The sequence below is a fragment of the Gymnoscopelus microlampas genome (assembly GCF_963454915.1).
Source record: "Gymnoscopelus microlampas genome assembly, chromosome: 20".
Lineage (NCBI taxonomy): Eukaryota > Metazoa > Chordata > Actinopteri > Myctophiformes > Myctophidae > Gymnoscopelus > Gymnoscopelus microlampas.
The window spans coordinates 48,007,786-48,034,600 of record NC_139957.1 but is presented as its reverse complement, the minus strand read 5'-3'; the positions used below and the strand labels follow the sequence as shown (position 1 = coordinate 48,034,600).

General features: G+C 40.4%; 1 protein-coding gene across 1 annotated transcript in view; it reads right to left on the bottom strand.

The window, feature by feature from the left end:
* The window catches only part of LOC311036179 (apoptosis-stimulating of p53 protein 1-like), a 96,918-nt gene that overhangs the window by 5,448 nt on the left and 64,655 nt on the right, over nt 1–26,815 (bottom strand). The window contains exons 11-18 of the mRNA XM_084044711.1: nt 19,531–19,598; nt 15,992–16,172; nt 13,374–13,715; nt 9,748–9,966; nt 6,796–6,946; nt 2,479–2,516; nt 1,951–2,297; nt 1–48 (exon numbers count right to left, since the gene is read on the bottom strand). The exon at nt 1–48 is cut by the window's left edge and continues 90 nt beyond it. Coding sequence (XP_083900837.1) covers nt 1–48; nt 1,951–2,297; nt 2,479–2,516; nt 6,796–6,946; nt 9,748–9,966; nt 13,374–13,715; nt 15,992–16,172; nt 19,531–19,598 — 1,394 coding nt within the window. The remainder of the gene's footprint in view (nt 49–1,950; nt 2,298–2,478; nt 2,517–6,795; nt 6,947–9,747; nt 9,967–13,373; nt 13,716–15,991; nt 16,173–19,530; nt 19,599–26,815) is intronic.

Here is a 26,815-nt window from a genome sequence, read left to right as displayed (position 1 = left end):
ATGACCTGTCCTCTCTGATGAAGGCTTCTTTAAGTTAGTACGCTTTGTCTGAGAGAGAGACATAGACACACACAGAGAGAGAGAGAGAGAGAGAGAGAGAGAGAGAGAGATCAAAGGAAAAGAAGCGCTCCATCGTATCGGTACCAACAATTTATGTATAGCGTATTAGCGTCAGTTTCTTGCGGCTGATTGGTTCCCCTGGGAGGCAAACTGTAGGCGGGACTTTGATGGAATACATTGCAGTCAATGAGAGCCATGTGGACCGGCTTATACACATGAGACCTTTATACAATACTCTGTCCAGACCTTTATACAATACTCTGTCCAGACCTTTATACAATACTCTGTCCAGACCTTTATACAATACTCTGTCCAGACCTTTATACAATACTCTGTCCAGACCTTTATACAATACTCTGTCCAGACCTTTATACAATACTCTGTCCAGACCTTTATACAATACTCTGTCCAGACCTTTATACAATACTCTGTCCAGGAAAATAAAACAAGGCATAATATCACACATTGTTTTCTGCTGTGTTGCTTTTCAATGTGTACACTGTATCAGTTTATAGAGGTATCTAAAGACACACTGTATCAGTTTATAGAGGTATCTAAAGACACACTGTATCAGTTTATAGAGGTATCTAAAGACACACTGTATCAGTTTATAGAGGTATCTAAAGACACACTGTATCAGTTTATAGAGGTATCTAAAGACACACTGTATCAGTTTATAGAGGTATCTAAAGACACACTGTATCAGTTTATAGAGGTATCTAAAGACATGTGTATTTGACTGAGCTCGTGCTCATTTGATTTTGCTATTTTGTCTCATGTGTTTAAGACAGTAGGAAGCTGATATATTGCACGTTTACCTTAGCACTAGGTATACTCTTGGTTGCTTGTTTTTTGCAGGAAATGCACTTCAGACTTCTGGTGATTAGTAGTTTTCGTTCCCTACCTATGTTGAATGTACTTATTGTAAGTCGCTTTGGATAAAAGCGTCTACTAAATGACTGTAATGTAATGTAATGTAATGTAATGTAATGTACACTGTATCAGTTTATAGAGGTATCTAAAGACACACTGTATCAGTTTATAGAGGTATCTAAAGACACACTGTATCAGTTTATAGAGGTATCTAAAGACACACTGTATCAGTTTATAGAGGTATCTAAAGACACACTGTATCAGTTTATAGAGGTATCTAAAGACATGTGTACACTGTATCAGTTTATAGAGGTATCTAAAGACACACTGTATCAGTTTATAGAGGTATCTAAAGACACACTGTATCAGTTTATAGAGGTATCTAAAGACACACTGTATCAGTTTATAGAGGTATCTAAAGACACACTGTATCAGTTTATAGAGGTATCTAAAGACATGTGTACACTGTATCAGTTTATAGAGGTATCTAAAACATTGTTTTAGATGCTCCTTTTTTCCTTACATTTTTTATACTCCACCAACATGGACCTGTTAAAAAACCTGTTAGGAGCAGGTTTTAGGCCATTTCGAGTCGATTGGTGGTACTTTGTAGTGACACTATTTTCAGTCTCCAGCCAGCTGCAGGCACACTTACATTTTCTTAGGAAATGTGTTTCTAGTATTATATTATATCTTATCTTCATATAATTGGTCCTCATTAGTGCTCATTATAATATTATTATATCATATCTTATCTTCATTAATGCTCATTATAATATTATATTATGTCTTTGTGACACTGCCACATAAATGTGTGAAATAGTATTTCCTGTCCAGGTATGAGTATTGAAACATAACATACTTGGTGATAACAAGGGAATATATTGGTTAATATGGTTGAATATTTAACACCTAAATGCTACAATTATATGACGATAAGGTTGAAAATGGGTGACGTGCTCCTTTAAGCAAAAATATCGGATTACTTCTTCCAGCACACGGAGGGACTCCGCCTACCTTGGGTGGGGGGGCGGGGGGTGTGGTCGGGGGCGGGGTCTGGTTGTTGTTCTGGTCCTCCAGACGTTTAGACCCCGCCCTCGGAGGGGAGGGGCTAGGAGGAGGCTGCGGTGACGGACACACGCTGTCGACTCCGCCCACCTCCTTCACCGATGGCATCTCATTGGCCGTTTCTATGGTGACGGAAGGCGGGGACAAGCGGCGGGAGTCAGAGGTCGGGTTCTGAGCCTCGCCCCCCGTGGTTGCCATGCCGACGTCCTTGTTTTCTCTCGCTTCTACGTTGCCATTGGCCGAGTGGATGTTGTCCATCTCAGCCAATAGGCAGCCAGGCTGGTAGAATGGGTTTCCTATTGGAGGAAATAATTAATCATTATTATAATGAGCATACTGTAATATTTGTTTACATATATATTTTTTTCTTTTACATTTTGGACTAAGTTTATTAAACAGGCATAAATAATGAGCATAGTGTCCTGTGTTTCATATGCTAATATTTATTATTATTCATTAATAATGTAATAATCATACCTGTCCCTCCTTCCATGCCTCCAGCCAATGTGTTGAACCTACACAATAATACACCATTATTAATAATAACTAGAAAATGTGCTCCTCGTAGCACAGGTCTCCGCCAGTACTGTTCCTGATTAATCCTGTCTTAAGTGTTACTTGATTAATCCTGTCTTAAGTGTTACTTGATTAATCCTGTCTTAAGTGTTACTCCGCCATTTCTCAGCCATTTCGTGATTACTCCTGTCTTACCTCACTTTGAAAGAGACCAAGACTCTTTCAAAGTGACACATCTATTTATAGGCCGCTATACGTCATGCGTCTCACTAGCCAATCAGAGCACACTCTTTCAACGTATTGTCACGTGTCACGTGAGGCTTGACCAATGTTAGCTTGGCCGAGGGGGGGGGGGACGGAAAGTGAAAACATAGTCTCCTGGCGGAGACAACAACAACAACAACAATAATAATAATAATAACTAGAAAATGTGCTCCTCGGAGCACAACTCTCCGCCAGCAAATATTGGAATTTATTCCAAGATTGGAACTTTTTCTGCTAATATCTCCTGACTAAATGTTAGCTTGGCTGATGGCACTGATGTCACTTCAAAACATGCAATGCAATGTTTCGAAGTGATTCACCTATTTATAGGTATGTATTTCGTCATGCGTCTCGCTAGCCAATCACAGCACACCCTTTCAACATATTGTCACGTGTCACGTGAAGCTTGACCAATGTTAGCTTATTGGAACCAAAGGAAATCAAACGAAAACATACTTATTATTATACTTATTATTATTGTCTCCACCATGCCTTCGGCCTGGCGGAGACAATAATAATAATAACTAGAAAAAGTGCTCCTCGGAGCACAACTCTCCGCCAGAAGACTTGTGTTGGGAATGTTGGGAATGTTCTATCTGTATAAGTGTCCTATCCGTCCTGTCTGTATAAGTGTCCTATCCCTCCTGTCTGTATAAGTGTCCTATCCGTCCTGTCTATGTAAGTGTCCTATCCGTCCTGTCTGTGTAAGTGTCCTATCTGTCTGTCCTGTCAGCCATGTCAACTCGAAATCATGCTTGCTGGCTTGGGCGCTTAGCTGTTAACTAAGCATTTGTAGGATCGAGGCCTTCCCATCTAGAGAGGCTTTAGCTTAATTAAAGTATCTGCTTTGCATGCAGGATTGTTGGAACTGTCTTACCTCACTTTGAAAGTGGCACAGACACTTTCAAAGTGACACATGTATTTTATAGGCCGCTATACGTCACTAGCCAATCGGATCACACTATTTCACCGTATTGTCACGTGTCACGTGAGGCTTGACCAATGTTAGTCCCAGTTTCAGAAAGTGAAAACAAACTCTCCTGGCGGAGAGAATAAGGGTAATAATAATAATAATAATAATACCACCACAAAAATTAGAATCAAAGCTAATTAGCATCTGAAAATACGGTCTATTTAGTTGAAATAGGAAACTGGATTCAATTGATTCAATCAGTGATTAAAGATAGGAATAAGTGATACATAATATACAGTGTTGAATAGCTTGTTTTTAGTGTTTTAATGCTTTTATTTCTTATCTTACTTTACTTATTTAACTCTCTCCTCCTGGCCTTGTTGTGGTGCCACAGATAAAAAGCCTTGTTGTGGTGCCACAGATAAAAAACACATGACTTTTTCCCATAGAGATAGAGAAAATATTGATATAAATGATCTGAAGCCTGGAACCAAGCCATCCACATTTAACCTTTATTTTATTATCTAATCATATTCCCTTTTATGTTTTTTTTTTCTTGGTTATGTTATTTTAGGGTTAGGGTTAGGGTTAACCCTAACCCTATTGTTGTCTCCGCCAGGAGACATTGTTTTCACTTTCCACATGTCAAGCTAACATTGGTCAAGCCTCACGTGACACGTGACAATACGGTGAAATAGTGGGATCTGATTGGCTAGTGACGTATAGCGGCCTATAAATACATGTGTCACTTTGAAAGAGTCTTAGCCTCTTTCAAAGTGAGGTAAGACAGGAATAATCACGAAATGGCTGAGAAATGGCGGATACTGTAACAATTGGATAGGACACTTACACAGACAGGACAGATAGGACACTTACATAGGACACTTACACAGACAGGACGGATAGGACACTTATTTCCCAACATTCCCAAGTCTGCTGGCGGAGACTTGTGCTCCGAGGAGCACTTTTTCTAGTTTTAATTGTATTTATTTTTGTTGAGAGCGAGGCCCAAGCCACCAATGTGACCCCTAGACCACCAGCTCCTGCGAGGCCCCAGCCACAGACACCTGCCATGTCGGCCTCCAAGAAGAAAAGAGAGAAGCTGAAACACAACCGTGCTGCCAGGGCACCTGCTGCTGCCGCTGCCTGGCCCGAAGGCAGCGAGAGATGGAACAATTGGAATCCACCTTACAACGCTGTCCATACAACAGGGGGGGGACCACCGCCGTACCCCCACCCGTATCCGCCAAGGGGACCCCAACAAGGACCCTACCCCGGCCCCGATCCTACAACAGGATTCTACGGGGCACCCCCCAGCCAATACCGACCCGATCCAAGAAGCCAACATGGTCCATACATTTAGAGACCATTGAAACACGCAAAACTGATGTTTAGCTTATAGCATTATAGCTCTGCTATGTTTTTGCTTAGATCGCTTCCCACACACATTTTCTCACCAGCTGCCTGTGTAAGCTGATAACAGGCCAGACACTGTCTGCTTGGCGGAGGTGAGACGTGACAGGAAGTAATCACGTGCTTCGAGAGTTGGAAGTTGGACTGGAAGGGAGGGGTGAGCGATGCCATGTAATGACAGTGTTCTGCCACAGGGGTTGATGTACTTAACCTCCGGTCGCCCAGGGATGGGCAGATTTTTCCTGGACTTTGCATCTAGAGACTTCTGTTTTGCTCATATTTAGCTGCTAGCCACTTCGGTGGCCTTTTCCTCTTCTCAGTACTTTACCCTCTATATTTGTAACTCACTTCCTTAATAAATATTTTTATTGAACTTCATTCTCGTGTGACGACTGCCTCCCCACTGCCTCATTAGCCAAGAAAGATATCCGGGTATTTTGTCCTTTTCCTGTATTTTTGTGGTAAGATTGCTAACACATATTACTACATTAGTATAGGAGCTAACCCGTGTTTGAGAGTTTCTCTCTAACTGACACAGGTTGGGACAGGCCCTGTCAACGGTCTAAAGTTTCATTCTCAGCTATCTGCTATTTATTACTAAGTAAGGTGGTTGTTGCTAGGTTCATTTCTCAACAAGTGGCTCTCATTTATTTCCTATAAAAGCAGGATACAGAGCGCTACTCACGAGAGATCACTAGACACTAGCTGCCGTGCAATAACGCAGAGCCAGGAGTGAAATTAGGTCTGTTACAGTTGATGTTGGAGCACACGCAGGTACAGCAGTAGTTGTGTCCCGTAGCTGCTGGTGGCACCAAGGCAATAGTATTGGTCTCCGATCACTGAGTGTTAATTAAATCTTATTTTAGATTTGTGCCTGAGTTTTGAGCAATGTCTAGTCCAAGTCTGAGTCTAGTCGTTGTCGGAAGCCACTTGTAATCTACCGAGAATAGGTCCTCTAGGTTGAACTCAAGAGACAGAGTTTATCCATTCTAGATAAAGCGATAAGTAGGAGTAAGGTTAAAATTCCAGTAACCGGAGAGGAATTAGCACGCCTCGAAGGGGTTCTGGTGAGGGAGTCTGGGTCTAACTCGCCCAGGGTCTGATTCCCTTTACAATTTTCTACTTGTTTTTCCTTTACTTAGCCTTTGTAATGGTTGACAGTGTGGACATAGTCCTCTGAGGTGGGGGGTTATGGGGACAGTATGGACATAGTCCTCTGAGGTGGGGGGTTATGGGGACAGTGTGGACATAGTCCTCTGAGGTGGGGGGTTATGGGGACAGTATGGACATAGTCCTCTGAGGTGGGGGGTTATGGGGACAGTATGGACATAGTCCTCTGAGGTGGGGGGTTATGGGGACAGTATGGACATAGTCCTCTGAGGTGGGGGGTTATGGGGACAGTATGGACATAGTCCTCTGAGGTGGGGGGTTATGGGGACAGTGTGGACATAGTCCTCTGAGGTGGGGGGTTATGGGGACAGTATGGACATAGTCCTCTGAGGTGGGGGGTTATGGGGACAGTATGGACATAGTCCTCTGAGGTGGGGGGTTATGGGGACAGTGTGGACATAGTCCTCTGAGGTGGGGGGTTATGGGGACAGTGTGGACATAGTCCTCTGAGGTGGGGGTTATGGGGACAGTATGGACATAGTCCTCTGAGGTGGGGGGTTATGGGGAGAAACCCTCACCTCTGATAAAGTAGTTTCTGGATGTTTGGCCCCTGGGGGCCCTCAGGCTCTGTGATGGAGCTGCGTTTCTTCAGGGGTCGGGGGGCGTTGCTAAGGCGACGGCGGAGCACCTCCAGGTCCGCATCATTCTGGTAGCGCAGAGGAGAGTGGGCTGAGGGGGAGGAGTCACAGCACAGGGGGAGGAGTCAATACACCTTAATTAAAACCACATTTATTTAACACATTAATTTGTTAGTTTCATCATGTGTTCATATCTACTGAGTTAGTTTATCATGTGTTCATATCTACTGAGTTAGTTTATCATGTGTTCATATCTACTGAGTTAGTTTATCATGTGTTCATATCTACTGAGTTAGTTTATCATGTGTTCATATCTACTGAGTTAGTTTATCATGTGTTCATATCTACTGAGTTAGTTTAATGTGTTCATATCTACTGAGTTAGTTTAATGTGTTCATATCTACTGAGTTAGTTTATCATGTGTTCATATCTACTGAGTTAGTTTATCATGTGTTCATATCTACTGAGTTAGTTTATCATGTGTTCATATCTACTGAGTTAGTTTATCATGTGTTCATATCTACTGAGTTAGTTTATCATGTGTTCATATCTACTGAGTTAGTTTATCATGTGTTCATATCTACTGAGTTAGTTTATCATGTGTTCATATCTACTGAGTTAGTTTATCATGTGTTCATATCTACTGAGTTAGTTTATCATGTGTTCATATCTACTGAGTTAGTTTATCATGTGTTCATATCTACTGAGTTAGTTTATCATGTGTTCATATCTACTGAGTTAGTTTATCATGTGTTCATATCTACTGAGTTAGTTTTATCATGTGTTCATATCTACTGAGTTAGTTTATCATGTGTTCATATCTACTGAGTTAGTTTATCATGTGTTCATATCTACTGAGTTAGTTTAATGTGTTCATATCTACTGAGTTAGTTTATCATGTGTTCATATCTACTGAGTTAGTTTATCATGTGTTCATATCTACTGAGTTAGTTTAATGTGTTCATATCTACTGAGTTAGTTTATCATGTGTTCATATCTACTGAGTTAGTTTATCATGTGTTCATATCTACTGAGTTAGTTTATCATGTGTTCATATCTACTGAGTTAGTTTATCATGTGTTCATATCTACTGAGTTAGTTTATCATGTGTTCATATCTACTGAGTTAGTTTATCATGTGTTCATATCTACTGAGTTAGTTTATCATGTGTTCATATCTACTGAGTTAGTTTATCATGTGTTCATATCTACTGAGTTAGTTTTATCATGTGTTCATATCTACTGAGTTAGTTTATCATGTGTTCATATCTACTGAGTTAGTTTAATGTGTTCATATCTACTGAGTTAGTTTATCATGTGTTCATATCTACTGAGTTAGTTTATCATGTGTTAATATCTACTGAGTTAGTTTATCATGTGTTCATATCTACTGAGTTAGTTTATCATGTGTTCATATCTACTGAGTTAGTTTATCATGTGTTCATATCTACTGAGTTAGTTTATCATGTGTTCATATCTACTGAGTTAGTTTTATCATGTGTTCATATCTACTGAGTTAGTTTATCATGTGTTCATATCTACTGAGTTAGTTTATCATGTGTTCATATCTACTGAGTTAGTTTTATCATGTGTTCATATCTACTGAGTTAGTTTATCATGTGTTCATATCTACTGAGTTAGTTTATCATGTGTTCATATCTACTGAGTTAGTTTTATCATGTGTTCATATCTACTGAGTTAGTTTAATGTGTTCATATCTACTGAGTTAGTTTATCATGTGTTCATATCTACTGAGTTAGTTTATCATGTGTTCATATCTACTGAGTTAGTTTATCATGTGTTCATATCTACTGAGTTCGTTTAATGTGTTCATATCTACTGAGTTAGTTTATCATGTGTTCATATCTACTGAGTTAGTTTAATGTGTTCATATCTACTGAGTTAGTTTATCATGTGTTCATATCTACTGAGTTAGTTTTATCATGTGTTCATATCTACTGAGTTAGTTTATCATGTGTTCATATCTACTGAGTTAGTTTTATCATGCGTTCATATCTACTGAGTTAGTTTAATGTGTTCATATCTACTGAGTTAGTTTATCATGTGTTCATATCTACTGAGTTAGTTTTATCATGTGTTCATATCTACTGAGTTAGTTTAATGTGTTCATATCTACTGAGTTAGTTTATCATGTGTTCATATCTACTGAGTTAGTTTTATCATGTGTTCATATCTACTGAGTTAGTTTAATGTGTTCATATCTACTGAGTTAGTTTATCATGTGTTCATATCTACTGAGTTAGTTCATCATGTGTTCATATCTACTGATTTAGTTTATCATGTGTTCATATCTACTGAGTTAGTTTATCATGTGTTCATATCTACTGAGTTAGTTTATCATGTGTTCATATCTACTGAGTTAGTTTTATCATGCGTTCATATCTACTGAGTTAGTTTATCATGTGTTCATATCTACTGAGTTAGTTTATCATGTGTTTATTGTCTCCGCCAAAGATGGAGACTATGTTTTTGTCTCAGTCCTTCCGTGTGTCCGCCAAGCGAACATTGGTCAAGCTTCACGTGACACCTGACAGTATGTTGAAAGGGTGTGCTTTGATTGGCTAGCGAGACGCATGACGAAATAGAGACATATAAATAGGTATGTCATTTAAAAAAATATATATATATATTTTGAAGTGAGCATCACTGTGATGACGCCAGGAGAGTTTTACCCTCCGTGTGTGTGTCCGTCTCAGCCAAGCTAACATTGGTCAAGTGACACGTGAGACAATATGTAATATAAATAGGTAAGACAGGATTAATCTGAGGAGCACATGTTCTAGTATATACTGAGTTAGTTTCATCATGTGGTACATCATACCATGGGGGTTAGGGTTAGGTATAATAAAGGTATCTATCATATGGTACATACCTACGGGGGTGAGCTTGGTGGGGCTGAGAGGACGGGGGATATTTTCCACGTTGGGAGGAGGGTCTCCTCCTCCTCCCTCTCTCTCCAGCGCCTCCTCCCCTCCTCTCCCCCCGCCTCCTCTCCCTCCCTCTTCCCCTCCTCTCCCCCCGCCCCCCCCTCCCTGGAGGAAGGGAACAGGAGACGGAGACGCAGAGGATGGCAGCACCGGTTTACCATACACTGTAGAGAGACAGACAGACAGGTTTACCATACACTGTAGAGAGACAGACAGACAGACAGACAGACAGACAGACAGGTAGAGAGACAGACAGGTTTACCATACACTGTAGAGAGACAGACAGACAGGTTTACCATACACTGTAGAGAGACAGACAGACAGGTTTACCATACACTGTAGAGAGACAGACAGACAGGTTTACCATACACTGTAGAGAGACAGACAGACAGACAGACAGACAGACAGACAGGTTTACCATACACTGTAGAGAGACAGACAGACAGACAGACAGACAGACAGACAGACAGACAGACAGACAGACAGACAGACAGACAGACAGACAGACAGGTAGAGAGACAGACAGGTTTACCATACACTGTAGAGAGACAGACAGACAGACAGACAGACAGACAGACAGACAGACAGACAGACAGACAGACAGGTTTACCATACACTGTAGAGAGACAGACAGACAGACAGACAGACAGACAGACAGACAGACAGACAGACAGACAGACAGACAGACAGACAGACAGACAGGTAGAGAGACAGACAGGTTTACCATACACTGTAGAGAGAAAGACAGACAGACAGACAGACAGACAGACAGACAGACAGACAGACAGACAGACAGACAGACAGACAGACAGACAGACAGGTAGAGAGACAGACAGGTTTACCATACACTGTAGAGAGAGACAGACAGACAGACAGACAGACAGACAGACAGACAGACAGACAGACAGACAGACAGACAGGTAGAGAGACAGACAGGTTTACCATACACTGTAGAGAGAGAGACAGACAGACAGACAGACAGACAGACAGACAGACAGACAGACAGACAGGTAGAGAGACAGACAGGTTTACCATACACTGTAGAGAGACAGACAGACAGACAGACAGACAGACAGACAGACAGACAGACAGACAGACAGACCGTAGAGAGACAGACAGGTTTACCATACACTGTAGAGAGACAGACAGACAGACAGACAGACAGACAGACAGACAGACAGACAGACAGACAGACAGACAGACAGACAGACAGGTAGAGAGACAGACAGGTTTACCATACACTGTAGAGAGACAGACAGACAGACAGACAGACAGACAGACAGACAGACAGACAGACAGACAGACAGACAGACAGACAGACAGACAGACAGACAGAGAGACAGACAGGTTTACCATACACTGTAGAGATAGAGAGACAGGTAGAGAGACAGGTAGAGAGACAGGTAGAGAGAGAGACACACACAATTGCAGAACGAGGTAACTGGCATGATGAAGTCTGGCAAGAAGAATCTTCAATGAGAAGATTGAGGAAAACAAGAAAAAGCCCAAAAGAAAAACACAACCTGATCACTGACTGTCTGCGCTTCTCTGTGTGCGTCTGCTCTCGTTGATGGACATGTGAGTGTGTGCGCCCGGCAGGGTTATAGGTTTCGATGGGACATAACCTGTTCACTTAGAATCATTTTCTAATTTCTAAAATCAAAGATCTACAAGTGAAAAGTTTGCCTTTTGGCGGCCGGAGGTCCCCGGGCCACGGGGGTCAACGGGGGTCCAGGGTTACACGGGGGGCCGGGGGTCAATGGGGGTCCATGGGGGGGCGGGGGTCTGGGGGACCACGGGGGGCGGGGGTCCACGGGGACCCCCGGCCGCCACGGGGACCCCGTGGACCCCCGGCCGACAATTTTTTTTCTGGCTTGGAGATCTTCAATTTTCGCATAAGAATTGAATAAGTGTGGAAAAACTCATTGGTTTACCATTGGAGTCATTGGACTAACAGCTATTTCACAAAAACCTGAAGAACAAGGCACTGGATTAATAAAGCTTGGCTGTTAGCCTGGTCCGGACCAGGCTAACTTCACAGCTAAATGGTAACTAAGGCAGGATTGCTTCAATTTTCTTTCGTGAAACTGGATCATGGATAAACATATCCAGGTTTACTGGCTAAGTTAATCTGCCGAGCTAACTCAGCTTTCGTGAAACCGATTCCTGGATAATTTAAGCCAGGATAGCCGATTAAACCCGGTTTAAACCCGGTTTATCCCTAATCCAGGTTTCGTGAAACGGGCCCCAGGCTGAGGCTCACAACAACAACAACAACAACAACAGGCTCACAACAACAGGCTCACAACAACACAACAACAGGCTCACAACAACAACACAACAACAGGCTCACAACAACAACACAACAACAGGCTCACAACAACAACACAACAACAGGCTCACAACAACAACACAACAACAGGCTCACAACAACAGGCTCACAACAACACAACAACAGGCTCACAACAACACAACAACAGGCTCACAACAACACAACAACAGGCTCACAACAACACAACAACAGGCTCACAACAACAACACAACAACAGGCTCACAACAACAGGCTCACAACAACAACACAACAACAGGCTCACAACAACACAACAACAGGCTCACAACAACACAACAACAGGCTCACAACAACACAACAACAGGCTCACAACAACACAACAACAGGCCACAACAACACAACAACAGGCTCACAACAACACAACAACAGGCTCACAACAACACAACAACAGGCTCACAACAACTCTGAGGAACCTAGGCCAACACTCTGCAGGGGGACAGAAAGAGAAGCTGAAGGACCAACTTAAGACCAACTAAAGAAGTGTGGAATCAAGCCACCTTCCCTTGAGGATGCCGCAGTAGATCGCTCCTCCTGGCATGGACTCTGCCATCTGACATCGACTGGCAAGAAGTCAGAGAAGGAAGTTAACCAAGTCTGCACCTGCCCCATCAGGTCAAGTTTTCATTTGCCCCGTCTGTGGCAGACAGTGTGCATCTCACATGGATTATACAGTCATTGAAGGACCCACTAATAGCAGCAGAAGTCATCATCGGTCACGATGGACTACCTTAAACAACAGTGGCGTGCACAGACATTTTGAGGGGCAGGTGCTCAAGTAAATTATACTTTTTTTTGTTTACTTGGTCTGCTCTTTTTTCCCTCTACACCTATACCTGTTTGCCAAAAATAGCAGATCTACAAGCCCACAACGCCTCGCAGCGCGAGGCGTTGTGAGCTTGTAGATCTGCTATTTTTGGCTAAAGTTCTCCTCAGAAAAGGGATGCTAGGTTTCGAATGGTTATGGTAAAAAGAAAAATCATATCAAATGTTTTGGCGGACCCCCTGTAGTAACTCTGAGGACCCCCTAGGGGTCCCGGACCCCCTGTTGAAGACCCCTGCTGTAAACTGGAAAAAAAAAAAAAAAAAAAACGTTTTTTCCCCTTTTTTTCAAAAGGGCACTTCTGGTCAAGAGGGCAAAGGGCAGATGCTATAGCACCACCTAGAGTCTATCTGTGCACGTCCCTGTTAAACAAGTAAGCAAGTAAGTGTGTGTAGGCCTACCTGCTTTAACAGCGCTCCTGTTGCTCAGAGATCCATAGTTCTTATTGGGGGCTTGTTGCAGGTGTTTGTTGGGGGCTTGTTGCAGGTGTTTGTTGGGGGGTTGTTGCAGGTGTTTGTTGGGGGCTTGTTGCAGGTGTTTGTTGGGGGGTTGCTGAAGGTACATGCTGTAGATGGAGCTGCTGTTCATGGTAGCAGGACCCTTCCTGGGGGACTGAGGTCTGGAGGACGGGTGCTCCGGACGCTCCGGGACGTACGGACGGACCGCCACGGCCGGGGGGGGGTCCGCTCTGTCTGTCTGGGGGGGCTGGGACAGAGGAGAGGGCTGGGAGGAGCCTGGACCACCTGGAGGAGAGAGAGAGAGAGAGAGAGAGAGAGAGAGAGGATGAGTCTGTCTGTTAACTCATTCTCTGCCATTGTCGTGGTTGACGTGTTTTTTTCCGACCATTTCACTCCAACCTTGGCCTCGCTCCATTGGCTCCCTGAACACTTCTGAATTGATTTTAAGATTTTAGTGTTTGTTTATAAAACTCTAATTGGTTTGGTTTTGATACTTTATTACCCCTTACTTAATTACCTGTTTATTACCTGTTTATCTTCTCCACTGGCTACTCTAAAGTAGCTGAACAGTTCAAACAGATTATCCACAAACACTGGCATATCCTGAGATCTGACACACAGCTAAACAATACCTTTTCCAAGCCTCCATTAATTGTATTTTCCCGTGGTCAGAATCTCAGAAACCCCCTGTTACCCCCTGTTGTACCCCCCACTCAACGTTTATTGACACCCATTCCCAATGGCAATTATAAATGTGGCTCCTGTGCACAATGCAATAGTACTTACAAATGCCACAAGTTTAAGCACCCACATTGCCCGTCACATGCCCGTGTGGCAAAGCATATGTGGGAATGACGACACGAGAACTTAAGGCTCGTATAGCAGAGCACCGCAGCACTATTAGATGTAAGAGGATACAGCATACAGCAGCGTATGTACTCCCTACGCCGACTTAGATCGTTTGGTGCTAGCAGTCAGATCTTGTCTCTTTTCTATACGTCTGTTGTTCAAACTGTGATGTTGTACTGTAGCACGGCCTGGTTTAACAGCCTATCAATGGTATATAAGAACAAACTGTATAGCCAAATTAAGACCTGCGCTAAAATAGTTGGTAGGCCAGTCGAGGCTGTGTTACGCTCCTTTAAAGAGGCCCAGATCAATAGTATGCTTAGACTGGCAAAGAGCATCTCCTCTGACCCCTTACACGTTTTAAATGATGAATATCAACTGATGCCCTCCGGGAGGCGGTTTAGAGTCCCTAAATATAAGAAAAACAGGCTAAAGAACTCTTTTGTACATCAGTCTGTTCTGCTTTTAAACCAGAGTCGGTAAACCAAGAGGATTTGTTCTACTGTTCTTGTTTCTGTCTGCTTCTGTGATGTATGTCCTGTAATTTGTGTACTTTGTGTAATGTATTGTGTATGTCCTGTAATGTACTTTGTGTATGTCCTGTAATGTATTGTGTATGTCCTGTAATGTATTGTGTATGTCCTGTAATGTATTGTGTATGTCCTGTAATGTATTGTGTATGTCCTGCCTGTATCTTGAACGGTGACGTCATGGACACAAAGCAAATTTCGGTGAAAGCTGACAATAAAGTTGTATCGTATCGTATCGTATCGTAAGAACATGAATTACCCTGTTGCCGCTCACTTTGTGGAATCCAACCACTCTGTCGCTTCTTTACACTACATTGGGATAGAAAAAGTCCCTGTACCAAGAAGAGGGGGAGAGGGGCGAGGCTTTTTTGATTCAGACTCTTAAAACCCTTACCCCGTTTGGCCTAAATGTAGATTTTGATCTTAAATCATTTTTATAAAAAATAAAACATTTTTGTATAAATACCCTTTTAACCCTATGACTTCTTTCCCCCCTCTGATCCGCAGGCGACCTATCCTCACATCAGAGGCTCAGAATTATATAGGGGACATGAATACAATTCAGGACATGTTATTTGTTTATTTCTTTACCTTTTTGACTGTATCTGATTCCTACATTAATGTGTACTGCAAAGTTTGTTTTTGTATTCTATTGATTTCCTCTCTGTATGTTGCTATTTTCTTTATTACATGTATGCATTTGCTAAACAAAACCTCATATTTATTTGTCAAAATGGGCAAGGAACTAAAACTTCCAGACATTCACCAGTGGAGTGATTAGTCATGTGGTATAATCCCTACTTAATTATTCAGGAATGTGAAATCGCACCTGATCCTGAAGGCCCATCACTGGGACTTGGCCCATTCGAACCCGTGTCCCTCAAGTTCAAATGTGATTGGTTGTATGACTCTTAGGCACCATATTTAAATGTCACTTGAATGTTGCTCTGCATATACCCTGATGAAGGCACTTGTGCCAAAACGCTGGTCATTTTTGACTCTGCGTCCTATAATAAATTGGCACTTTGGTTATAACGGTGTGCGGCGGCCACTTTTTGTCTTTTGACAAATTCACCTTTAGATTCTTCTGCCGTGAGCCAGCACCACTATAAGGATCTGGTGTGCGTAGCACCTTTTTGCACATTACCTGTTTATTACCTGTTGAAAGTGATACTTTATTACCTTTAGGAGGAACAGGAAGTCGTTGTTGTTGTTGTTGTTGTTGTGATGATGATGAAGAGGGGTTGGCACGGTGCCAGGCCAACATGCCAGCAGCACCACAGCGTGGCAGAGAACTGGTGGAGCAGTGGAGACCAGCTGGCTGATGGCTGGCACTGGGGTAAGTACCATACCCATGGTGGAGCTACAGGGAGAGAGACATAGAGAGACACACAGAGAGAGAGAGAGAGAGAGAGAGAGAGAGAGAGAGAGAGAGAGAGAGAGAGAGAGAGAGAGAGAGTTAATACCAGGGCAGGAATTTCACGGCGGCCACGGCGGCCATGGCCGTCGTTGCCCCTCTCATTGGCCGTGTGCCCCTCGAATAATGACATGCCTTCACGGCCACAGTGGCCGTGGTGCCCCAGCTGCGCCCAGCAACTGATTTCACAGTTTTTCCTCTGCGCGATTTTCTTGTCAATACGTTTTTTTTTTGTCACCAGTCCCTTTGGTTGAGCTGCGCAGCTACAACATGCACAGTGGTAGGTAGGTTTGATTTTAAGCCTCCTATGAACCTTCGGAATCCCGCAACACAGTGTAATAGACACAAAAGCATTACCGGGCCAAACAGGAGATACATCTAACGCAGCCTGAACTAATCAATGGTAGGTTTGATTTCTAGCCTGAGAGAGAGAGAGAGAGGATTCTGTAGTCCTACAGACCGATGTGCCCCAATGTTTTTTTCAACAGCAAAATATAGATGAATACATCTAATAAAATACAGCAAAATCCCCAAATTATGAGTCTTAATATAAAGCAAGCAACAGAATAACTGCAAACAAATTAAAAGTGTAGGCTATCAATATCATACAAAAGAGTGACCTCACCGCTCTGATGGACAAGAAATAAATCCTTTTGCAAACCACATCCATGATATCTGTTCGTTTGTCAACAATGTTCTAATTGGGAAGTTTATTTCAGCAGAATGTGACAGTTTTAGTCAGTTTTTTGGTGCGCAACACAGCCCTCGTTTAAGTGATTGCTTTCACCTGCTGCTGCAGTGTGCGGAGCTTGTGCGCAACAGGGCATATCTCCGCCAAGCCAGGGTGACCTACCCAGGGCCATGAAATTCATATGCAGGCATAGTAGCCAATTAGAATGAAATCTGCAAAAACGGACTAATATACTGATACAGAACCATATATTGGCTATATATTATGGCTTTCAGGTGGAAATCTTGTATGTTCCTTTTTTATTATTATTTAAAAAAAAATTAAAACATGAAAATAGCCAATCTACAAGCTGTAATTATTAATAATTAAGAAATACTATATTTTAAAGAGAGAGAAAATCAACTAAAGTCATTATTAGTGCAAGTTCAATCACATTTCATTTGAATGAAAATAACTTATGGGGAAAATACATAAAATCTCTCAGAGGTCTTCAACAGGGGGTCCGCGAAGGTACTGCAGGGGGTCCGCGAAATTGTTGTTTGATTAAAAAAAAAATGTTTTTAAAAACTTTAAAAACTTTTTTTCTTTTTTTCCCAAAAATGTAAATTTGTCTTTAAACATAACATGACATATTTTAATAGCTTAGTAATGAATGCACAATAACATGGTATGTTTATACATATTTTGTAGAGAAAGATCAGTGGTGTCAGTTCAGCAAAAGCTAAGGTATGGCAAGGTTAGGGTTGCCAACTCCCAGAGATTAAAATAAGGGACATCTATCCTTTTTTTAGGGGTTCAACCCCCCCAAAACCCCTGAAATGCATAGAAACTATGCATTATACCTATAACACAATGCAAACACAATGGTCTGGTCTTACACCTGCATTAGGCTACTATTCATGATTTTTTTTTCTGGAGCCAAGGTTATGGCACCTGCCATGCCTTGCCATACCCAATTGACGCCCCTGAAAAAGGTCCTTTTGCACACCCACTGGGTCAACCTGTGCGTAGGAGCAGGCAATTTTTTCATGTTTATTTATATAAAACACAATTTTATACATAAATATATGATATATATAGTAGCCTACCCCCTACCCTACGAGGTAGGGGGTCCCTGCTCCATCACCCCATCAGTTTGGGGGTCCCTGGCCTGAAAAGGTTGAAGACCCCTAATTATTCTGTGAATCTAATGTGATTAATGTGACCCCTACTTCAGTCAGTGAAGTCCAGGGCTGAATGTGACATATTGAGACCTATATAACTAAATATTGGTCATTTGCCAACACATTATTTTGTGAAATAAATGGGTTATATTTCACAGATAGTTATACAATTCTTATAATATATTAAAATACAATCATCCTTAACCTTCAAGTTAGATGCATTATTTCCGGGGACTTAAACACTTTTTTTTGGGATGGCCTTCCTGCCCTGGCATTTGGCCTTTGTGCCCTCCAAAAAATTACAACACCAAAGGCCAAGTGGCCTTGCCCCTAAAATGATGAAATTCCAGGCCTGGTTAATACTAGACATGTAATGATTCACTCAACTCACCATACCAATCACTATACTAGCTTCACTAAACCATTTTACAGACAAATCGTTTTTTAAACCATTTCTCTTACACAAATCCAGTATTTTCTGTGTTTTCTCTCTTTTCAATGCAGTAGCAAATGACTGAAAAGTCTTTATCAATTATTTTACAAAAGATCCTGTATTTTCTTTTGCACATGTCAGTGACATCACTGACGAATCCTTGGTATCTTTATAAGCAGCTTCTAACATAATGGCGTGCGTCCGTGCTACTTCCGTGTTGCAAAGCAGTGACATCACTGTCCAATCCTTGGTATCTTGATCCTAGCCTTTCAACGTGTGTTGATCAGAGGCATCGTTTAGACGTACAGTTTAAATACTAAATGAAAGCCTAATGGTTTGTTTCTAATGGGGTCCATGTACTCAATTCATGGTGAAAACGTCACATTGCTGCAGGGTGATCAGTTTAGTGTTGTGTGACATCACTGCCTCTAGAGCATTGGTTCTCAAAGTGGGGTACGGGGACCCCCAGGGGTACTTGAGGCGGTTCCAGGGGGTCCCCTGCTAAATGATGGATAGGAACCAAATGGACCCTTATGGTTCTGTAACTCTGAGAGTGTACAAATGGAACCAAATGGATTTGGTTCCATTTGTACACTCTCAGAGTTAAATTAACATTGATTTTATAATATAAATTGGGGTCCCAGAGGTATAAATGCCATTAAATGGGGGTCCGCAGCCTAATGCATGTTAAACTGGGGGTCCTTGACATTAAAATGGTTGAGAATCACTGCTAGAAAGCTGTATAAACCTTCTCTTATTGGGGTCCCTGGCTTATCTTTTCAAATGGGGGTCCGCGGGCTAATAAGTGTCAATATAGGGGTCCTTGACATGAAAAAGTTTGAGAACCACTGCTCTAGAGGGCGCTGCTTCCCCCTGGGTTTCTATTGACAATCCCATAGGGTCATCTGTCTTAGGTCACGTCATATAATATGACCTGTTATTATAATAATAAGGGTAATAATAATAATAATAATAATGATAATAATAATAATAATGATAATTATCATAAAACAGCACCTGTTCTGGACTGGCAGTTCTCCATTCTGATTGGCTCCTACTGATGCTCGGCCACGATGCTTCATTGGCTGAAGACGGAGGAAAGTGGGTGTGGCCATTTTTAAGGGACAAGAAATAAAGGGTTAAATAAAAAGACATTAAAGGAAATAAAGAAACAAGGTTATTATAGTTAAATAAAAACATTTAGTTAAATAAAAACATTTAGTTAAATAAAAACAAACTATGTGTTTATAAAATTAAAACTTAAATCATAAAGAAAATGACAATATTTAACTGTAAATTGAAAATTAAGCCTTTTTTCAACCTTATCTTCATATCATAGGTCCTCACTAATGCTCATTATAATATAATATTATATAGTCCAGGGGCCAACACTGATATTTTCACAAATTGGTACCACCTGAGGTGGCCGTAAAGTTTTTGTATTTTTGTATTCCTACATGTCTCTAGTTGATATTTTGGTATGATACATTTTCCAATTCAGTAGCTTAAAGGTTAGTTCAGATTTTTTGAGTATTTTCTGTAGGAAATACTTACCATTAATGTAGTGGTTGCAAAGGTATTAATTGATATCTATATCTATATGGTAGAAATAGGTCAACAATACAAATGACGCTAGTTTTTTTAATTTATTTATTTTTAATGAGCGGCCCCCACCAAATCTGCTAATCTACCGGAACTACATGCATATTTATCAGAAACGGACCATAACTCTGACCACGGGACTCGGGCAATCAATTAATACCTTTGCAACCACTACATTAATGGTAAGTATTTCCTACAGAAAATACTCAAAAAATCTGAACTATCCCTTTAATGGCAGTTATCACTACCTACCGGCTAATGTACCCGGTAGGAGACACAAAGTAGAATCTTTGTGTCTCCTACCGGAAATACACCCGGGCATCAAATTATTGCGACAAAAAACAAAATATATCCATGTATTCAAGGCTTCATGGGGTGTGCAATTGATAACTTCTCAGATTTTTGGTGTATGCAAAAAGACTGCTTTCCATAAGCTTGTAAAAGTTGACCCTCCTTCGGTCTAGGGTGGTCATAGCTGAATGGGTAGAGAGTCCCCCTGGGAAACTTAAAGGAGGAGTTCACCCAAAAAATGATTATTTTCTGTCAATTGCACACCCCATGAAGCCTTGAATACATGGATATATTTTGTTTTTTGTCGCAATAATTTGATGCCCGGGTGTATTTCCGGTAGGAGACACAAAGATTCTACTTTGTGTCTCCTACCGGATACATTAGCCGGTTTAGAGTGATTACTGTCATTAAGCTACTGAATTGGAAGATGTATCATACCAAAATATAAACTAGAGACATGTAGGAATACAAAAATACCAAAAATGTACGGCCACCTTAGGTGGTACCAAAATCTGGCTTGGCCCCTGCACTAATATCTTATCTTCATATAATTGGTCCTCATTAATGCTCATTATAATATAATATTATATTATATCTTAATATAATTGGTCCTCACTAATGCTCATTGTAATATTATATTATATTTTATCTTCATATAATTGGTCCTAATGCTCATTATAATATTATATTATATTTTATCTTCATATAATTGGTCCTAATGCTCATTATTATAATATTATATTATATCATTGGTAAGTAATCCATCACTAATGCTTAAAAGTTAATTAGCTTAAAACCTGAAATTGAAAACATATGAAAAATAAATAAATCTATAATAACCTTAAAGAGACAAAAAGACAAAGAGGGCGGGACAAAGGATAGAGTATTTAGTGACATCATGCATTTCAACGCAGGTTAAAAGGACAGGGACAGGAAATGACATCATGAGGGACAGGAAATGACATCATGCCGGCTTAGAGGTTAGAAGAAAAGCTCAACCAATGGCTGCTCTTTGTGCCAGAGGTTCAAAAAGTTTCAAAAACATTCAAAGTTTTTTCAAGGTTTTTTGAAAATAGTCGATCTACGAGCTTGCAACACGTCAATGTGTTGCAAGCTTGTAGATCTGCTATTTTCAAATAGCCGATGTATATCGGGGTTAAAGTGGTTAAACATGGTGACCCCCTGGAACCCCCTAAAGGACCCCTCCGGGTCCCCGGACCACACTTTCAAAACCCGTTCCAGACACAAACTTACAAAAAAACACTTCATGAATTCATCATTTAAAGCCCTATTGAAAAAATAGGGGTTTTAAAAAACGGTAAAAATGAATTCGTAATAATTCACTCAAGTTATTCATAAGGGTAATACTAATAATAATAACAATAATGAATAACTTCCCATTACATCAAAAATCAAGCACATTCCCCAAGCTATGGAATAACCTCTAAATGACCCCATGATGCATTTCTATGTAGTTTATTTTGAGTTCAGTTTTGCTCAAATAAGTGCTAAATAGTCTGTTCAGTAACTGTTAAATAGATCTATATTGTGATAGTAATCATTACTATAGAGTGTTTGTTCAGTAACTGTTAAATAGATCTATATTGTGATAGTAATCATTACTATAGAGTGTTTGTTCAGTAACAGTGTTAAATAGCTCTATATTGTGATAGTAATCATTACTATAGAGTGTTTGTTCAGTAACAGTGTTAAATAGCTCTATATTGTGATAGTAATCATTACTATAGAGTGTTTGTTCTGTAACAGTGTTAAATAGCTCAATATTGTGATAATAATCATTACTATAGAGTGTTTGTTCTGTAACAGTGTTAAATAGCTCAATATTGTGATAATAATCATTACTATAGAGTGTTTGTTCTGTAACAGTGTTAAATAGCTCAATATTGTGATAATAATCATTACTATAGAGTGTTTGTTCTGTAACAGTGTTAAATAGCTCTATATTGTGATAGTAATCATTACTATAGTGTTTGTGCATAGAGCCTGTTCAAAGCACCAATGGTTGACTTCACCTTGTGGTGTAAAGTGTAAATGAACCAATTAACTTATGAAGCTCTGTAGCCTCTTAACCACTGAAGATCTATTTGATTATTCATTGTATGACAGTGACAATAACAGATCTACAAGCCCACAACATGTCACATCATGATGCATTGTGAGCTTGTACATTGGCAATCTGGGAACCCAAAATAAAAAGGAAAAACAGCGCCCTCTGCTGTTTTTTACTCTTTCACTTGGCTCTGGGGGGAGCTAAATGGAGCACCCGTGCGCAAGTATTTAAGTATTTACGTATTTAAGAATAAACACTGAAATCAACCAACATGACAGTAAAGCAGGGAGACTAGCAGTAGTTTAGTGTTCAGTAATTTAGTCTAAACTCTGTGTTAAACAGTAGTTTAGTGTTCAGTCATTTAGTCTAAACTCTGTGTTAAACAGTAGTTTAGTGTTCAGTCATTTAGTCTAAACTCTGTGTTAAACAGTAGTTTAGTGTTCAGAAGGTTCATGCTAGCTGTACACATGATGGATGAACTGTGAGCTCATCAATGCACACTGTTACATGTGTGTAACATGTATTGTTACATATGTGTTACATGTGTTTTCCATGTGTGTTACATGTATGTGACATGTAATGTTACATGTGTGTTACATGTGTGTGACATGTAATGTTACATGTGTGTTACATGTGTGTAACATGTAATGTTACATGTGTGTTACATGTGTGTAACATGTAATGTTACATGTGTGTTACATGTGGGGATAATGGACTCAACATGCACTCATCCTCACAATAACCCATTTACAACGGGAAAGCATCTGTGTCATTTTTTGATTTTCTTTGGCTATTCAAAAATGGCAAATCTACAAGCTCGTAAAAGCTTGTAGATCTGCTATTTTTGAAAAATAGTGACAATTTATGCAAATATTTGTATATATATACAGTGTATATATATATATATATATATATATATATATATATATATATATTTAAAGGAAAACATTGTTTTCAAATCTTTGCTTCTGGGGTCCATTAAAAAACATTTTGAGATGGGGGTCCGCGACATGAAAAAGTTTGAGAACCACTGATACAGAAGTTTTTCAAAAAACTTAAAAATATATATATATTCAAAGATTTGCACAAACTTTCACTATTTTTCAAAAATAGCCAAAGAAATCTAAAAATGACACAAATGATGCTTTCCCGGTCTTAAAGGGTTAAAATAAACGTTAATTTACTCTCATCAAGACACTTTAAACATTTCAGTCTGGGGGTCAGGGGTCAGACTCCTTCAGACTTACAGCTTGTCTTTGGAGACAGTTTGTCTCCTCCTCTGTTCACCTCCTAGAACTACACCTCCTGTTATATAGAGTCTACAACTACACCTCCTGTTATATAGAGTCTGAACTACACCTCCTGTTATATAGAGTCTACAACTACACCTCCTGTTATACAGAGTCTACAACTACACCTCCTGTTATATAGAGTCTGAACTACACCTCCTGTTATATAGAGTCTACAACTACACCTCCTGTTATACAGTGGGTACGGATAGTATTCAGACCCCCTTACATTTTTCACTATTTGTCATATTGCAGCCATTTGCTAAAATCATTTAAGTTTATTTATTTTCCTCATTCATGTACACACAGCACCCCATATTGACAAAAAAACACAGAATTGTAGAAATGTTTGCAGATTTATTAAAAAAGAAAAACTGAAATATCACATGGCCATAAGTATTCAGACCATTTGCTGTGACACTCGTATATTTAACTGAGATGCTGTTTTTCTTCTGATCATCCTTGAGATGGTTCTACACCTTCATTGGAATCCAGCTATGTTTAATTATATTGATTGGACTTGTTTGGGAAAGGCAAAAGCATGTCTATATAAGACCGTACAGCTCACATTGCATGTCAGAGCAAATGAGAATCATGAGATTGAAGGAACTGCCCGAAGAGCTCAGAGACAGAAGTGTGGCAAGGCACAGATCTGGCCAAGGTTACAAAATAATTTCCGCTGCACTTAAGGTTCCTAAGAGCACAGTGGTCTCCATAATCCTTAAATGAAAGACGTTTGGGACAACCAGGACTCTTCCTAGAACTGGCCGTCCGTCCAAACTGAGCAATCGGGGGAGAAGAGCCTTGGTGAGAGCGGTAAAGAAGAACCCAAAGATCACTGTGGCTGAGCTCCAGAGATGCAGTGGGGAGATGGGAGAAAGTTCTAGAAAGTCAACCATCACTGCAGCCCTCCACCAGTCGGGGCTTTATGGCAGAGTGGCTCGACGGAAGCCTCTCCTCAATGCAAGACACATGAAAGCCTGCATAGAGTTTGCCAAAAAACACATGAAGGACTGCCAGAGTATGAGAAATAAGATTCTCTGGTCTGATGAGACCAAGATAGAACTTTTTGGCCATGGAATACTTATGGCCATGTGATATTTCAGTTTTTCTTTTTTAATAAATCTGCAAACATTTCTACAATTCTGTGTTTTTTTGTCAATATGGGGTGCTGTGTGTACATGAATGAGGAAAATAAATGAACTTAAATGATTTTAGCAAATGGCTGCAATATGACAAATAGTGAAAAATGTAAGGGGGTCTGAATACTTTCCGTACCCACTGTATAGAGTCTACAACTACACCTCCTGTTATATAGAGTCTACAACTACACCTCCTGTTATATATAGTCTGAACTACACCTCCTGTTATATAGAGTCTACAACTACACCTCCTGTTATATAGAGTCTACAACTACACCTCCTGTTATATAGTCTAGAACTACACCTCCTGTTATATAGAGTCTACAACTACACCTCCTGTTATATAGAGTCTACAACTACACCTCCTGTTATATAGAGTCTACAACTACACCTCCTGTTATATAGAGTCTACAACTACACCTCCTGTTATATAGAGTCTACAACTACACCTCCTGTTATATAGAGTCTACAACTACACCTCCTGTTATATAGAGTCTGAACTACACCTCCTGTTATATAGAGTCTACAACTACACCTCCTGTTATATAGAGTCTACAACTACACCTCCTGTTATATAGAGTCTGAACTACACCTCCTGTTATATAGAGTCTACAACTACACCTCCTGTTATATAGAGTCTGAACTACACCTCCTGTTATATAGAGTCTGAACTACACCTCCTGTTATATATAGTCTGAACTACACCTCCTGTTATATAGAGTCTACAACTACACCTCCTGTTATATATAGTCTGAACTACACCTCCTGTTATATAGAGTCTACAACTACACCTCCTGTTATATATAGTCTGAACTACACCTCCTGTTATATAGAGTCTACAACTACACCTCCTGTTATATAGAGTCTGAACTACACCTCCTGTTATATAGAGTCTACAACTACACCTCCTGTTATATAGAGTCTGAACTACACCTCCTGTTATATAGAGTCTACAACTACACCTCCTGTTATATAGAGTCTGAACTACACCTCCTGTTATATAGAGTCTACAACTACACCTCCTGTTATATAGAGTCTGAACTACACCTCCTGTTATATAGAGTCTGAACTACACCTCCTGTTATATATAGTCTGAACTACACCTCCTGTTATATAGAGTCTACAACTACACCTCCTGTTATATATAGTCTGAACTACACCTCCTGTTATATAGAGTCTACAACTACACCTCCTGTTATATAGAGTCTGAACTACACCTCCTGTTATATAGAGTCTACAACTACACCTCCTGTTATATAGAGTCTACAACTACACCTCCTGTTATATAGAGTCTGAACTACACCTCCTGTTATATAGAGTCTGAACTACACCTCCTGTTATATAGAGTCTGAACTACACCTCCTGTTATATAGAGTCTAGAACTACACCTCCTGTTATATAGAGTCTGAACTACACCTCCTGTTATATAGAGTCTGAACTACACCTCCTGTTATATAGAGTCTGAACTACACCTCCTGTTATATAGAGTCTGAACTACACCTCCTGTTATATAGAGTCTACAACTACACCTCCTGTTATATAGAGTCTACAACTACACCTCCTGTTATATAGAGTCTGAACTACACCTCCTGTTATATAGAGTCTACAACTACACCTCCTGTTATATAGAGTCTGAACTACACCTCCTGTTATATAGAGTCTACAACTACACCTCCTGTTATATAGAGTCTGAACTACACCTCCTGTTATATATAGTCTGAACTACACCTCCTGTTATATAGAGTCTACAACTACACCTCCTGTTATATAGAGTCTGAACTACACCTCCTGTTATATATAGTCTGAACTACACCTCCTGTTATATAGAGTCTACAACTACACCTCCTGTTATATATAGTCTGAACTACACCTCCTGTTATATAGAGTCTACAACTACACCTCCTGTT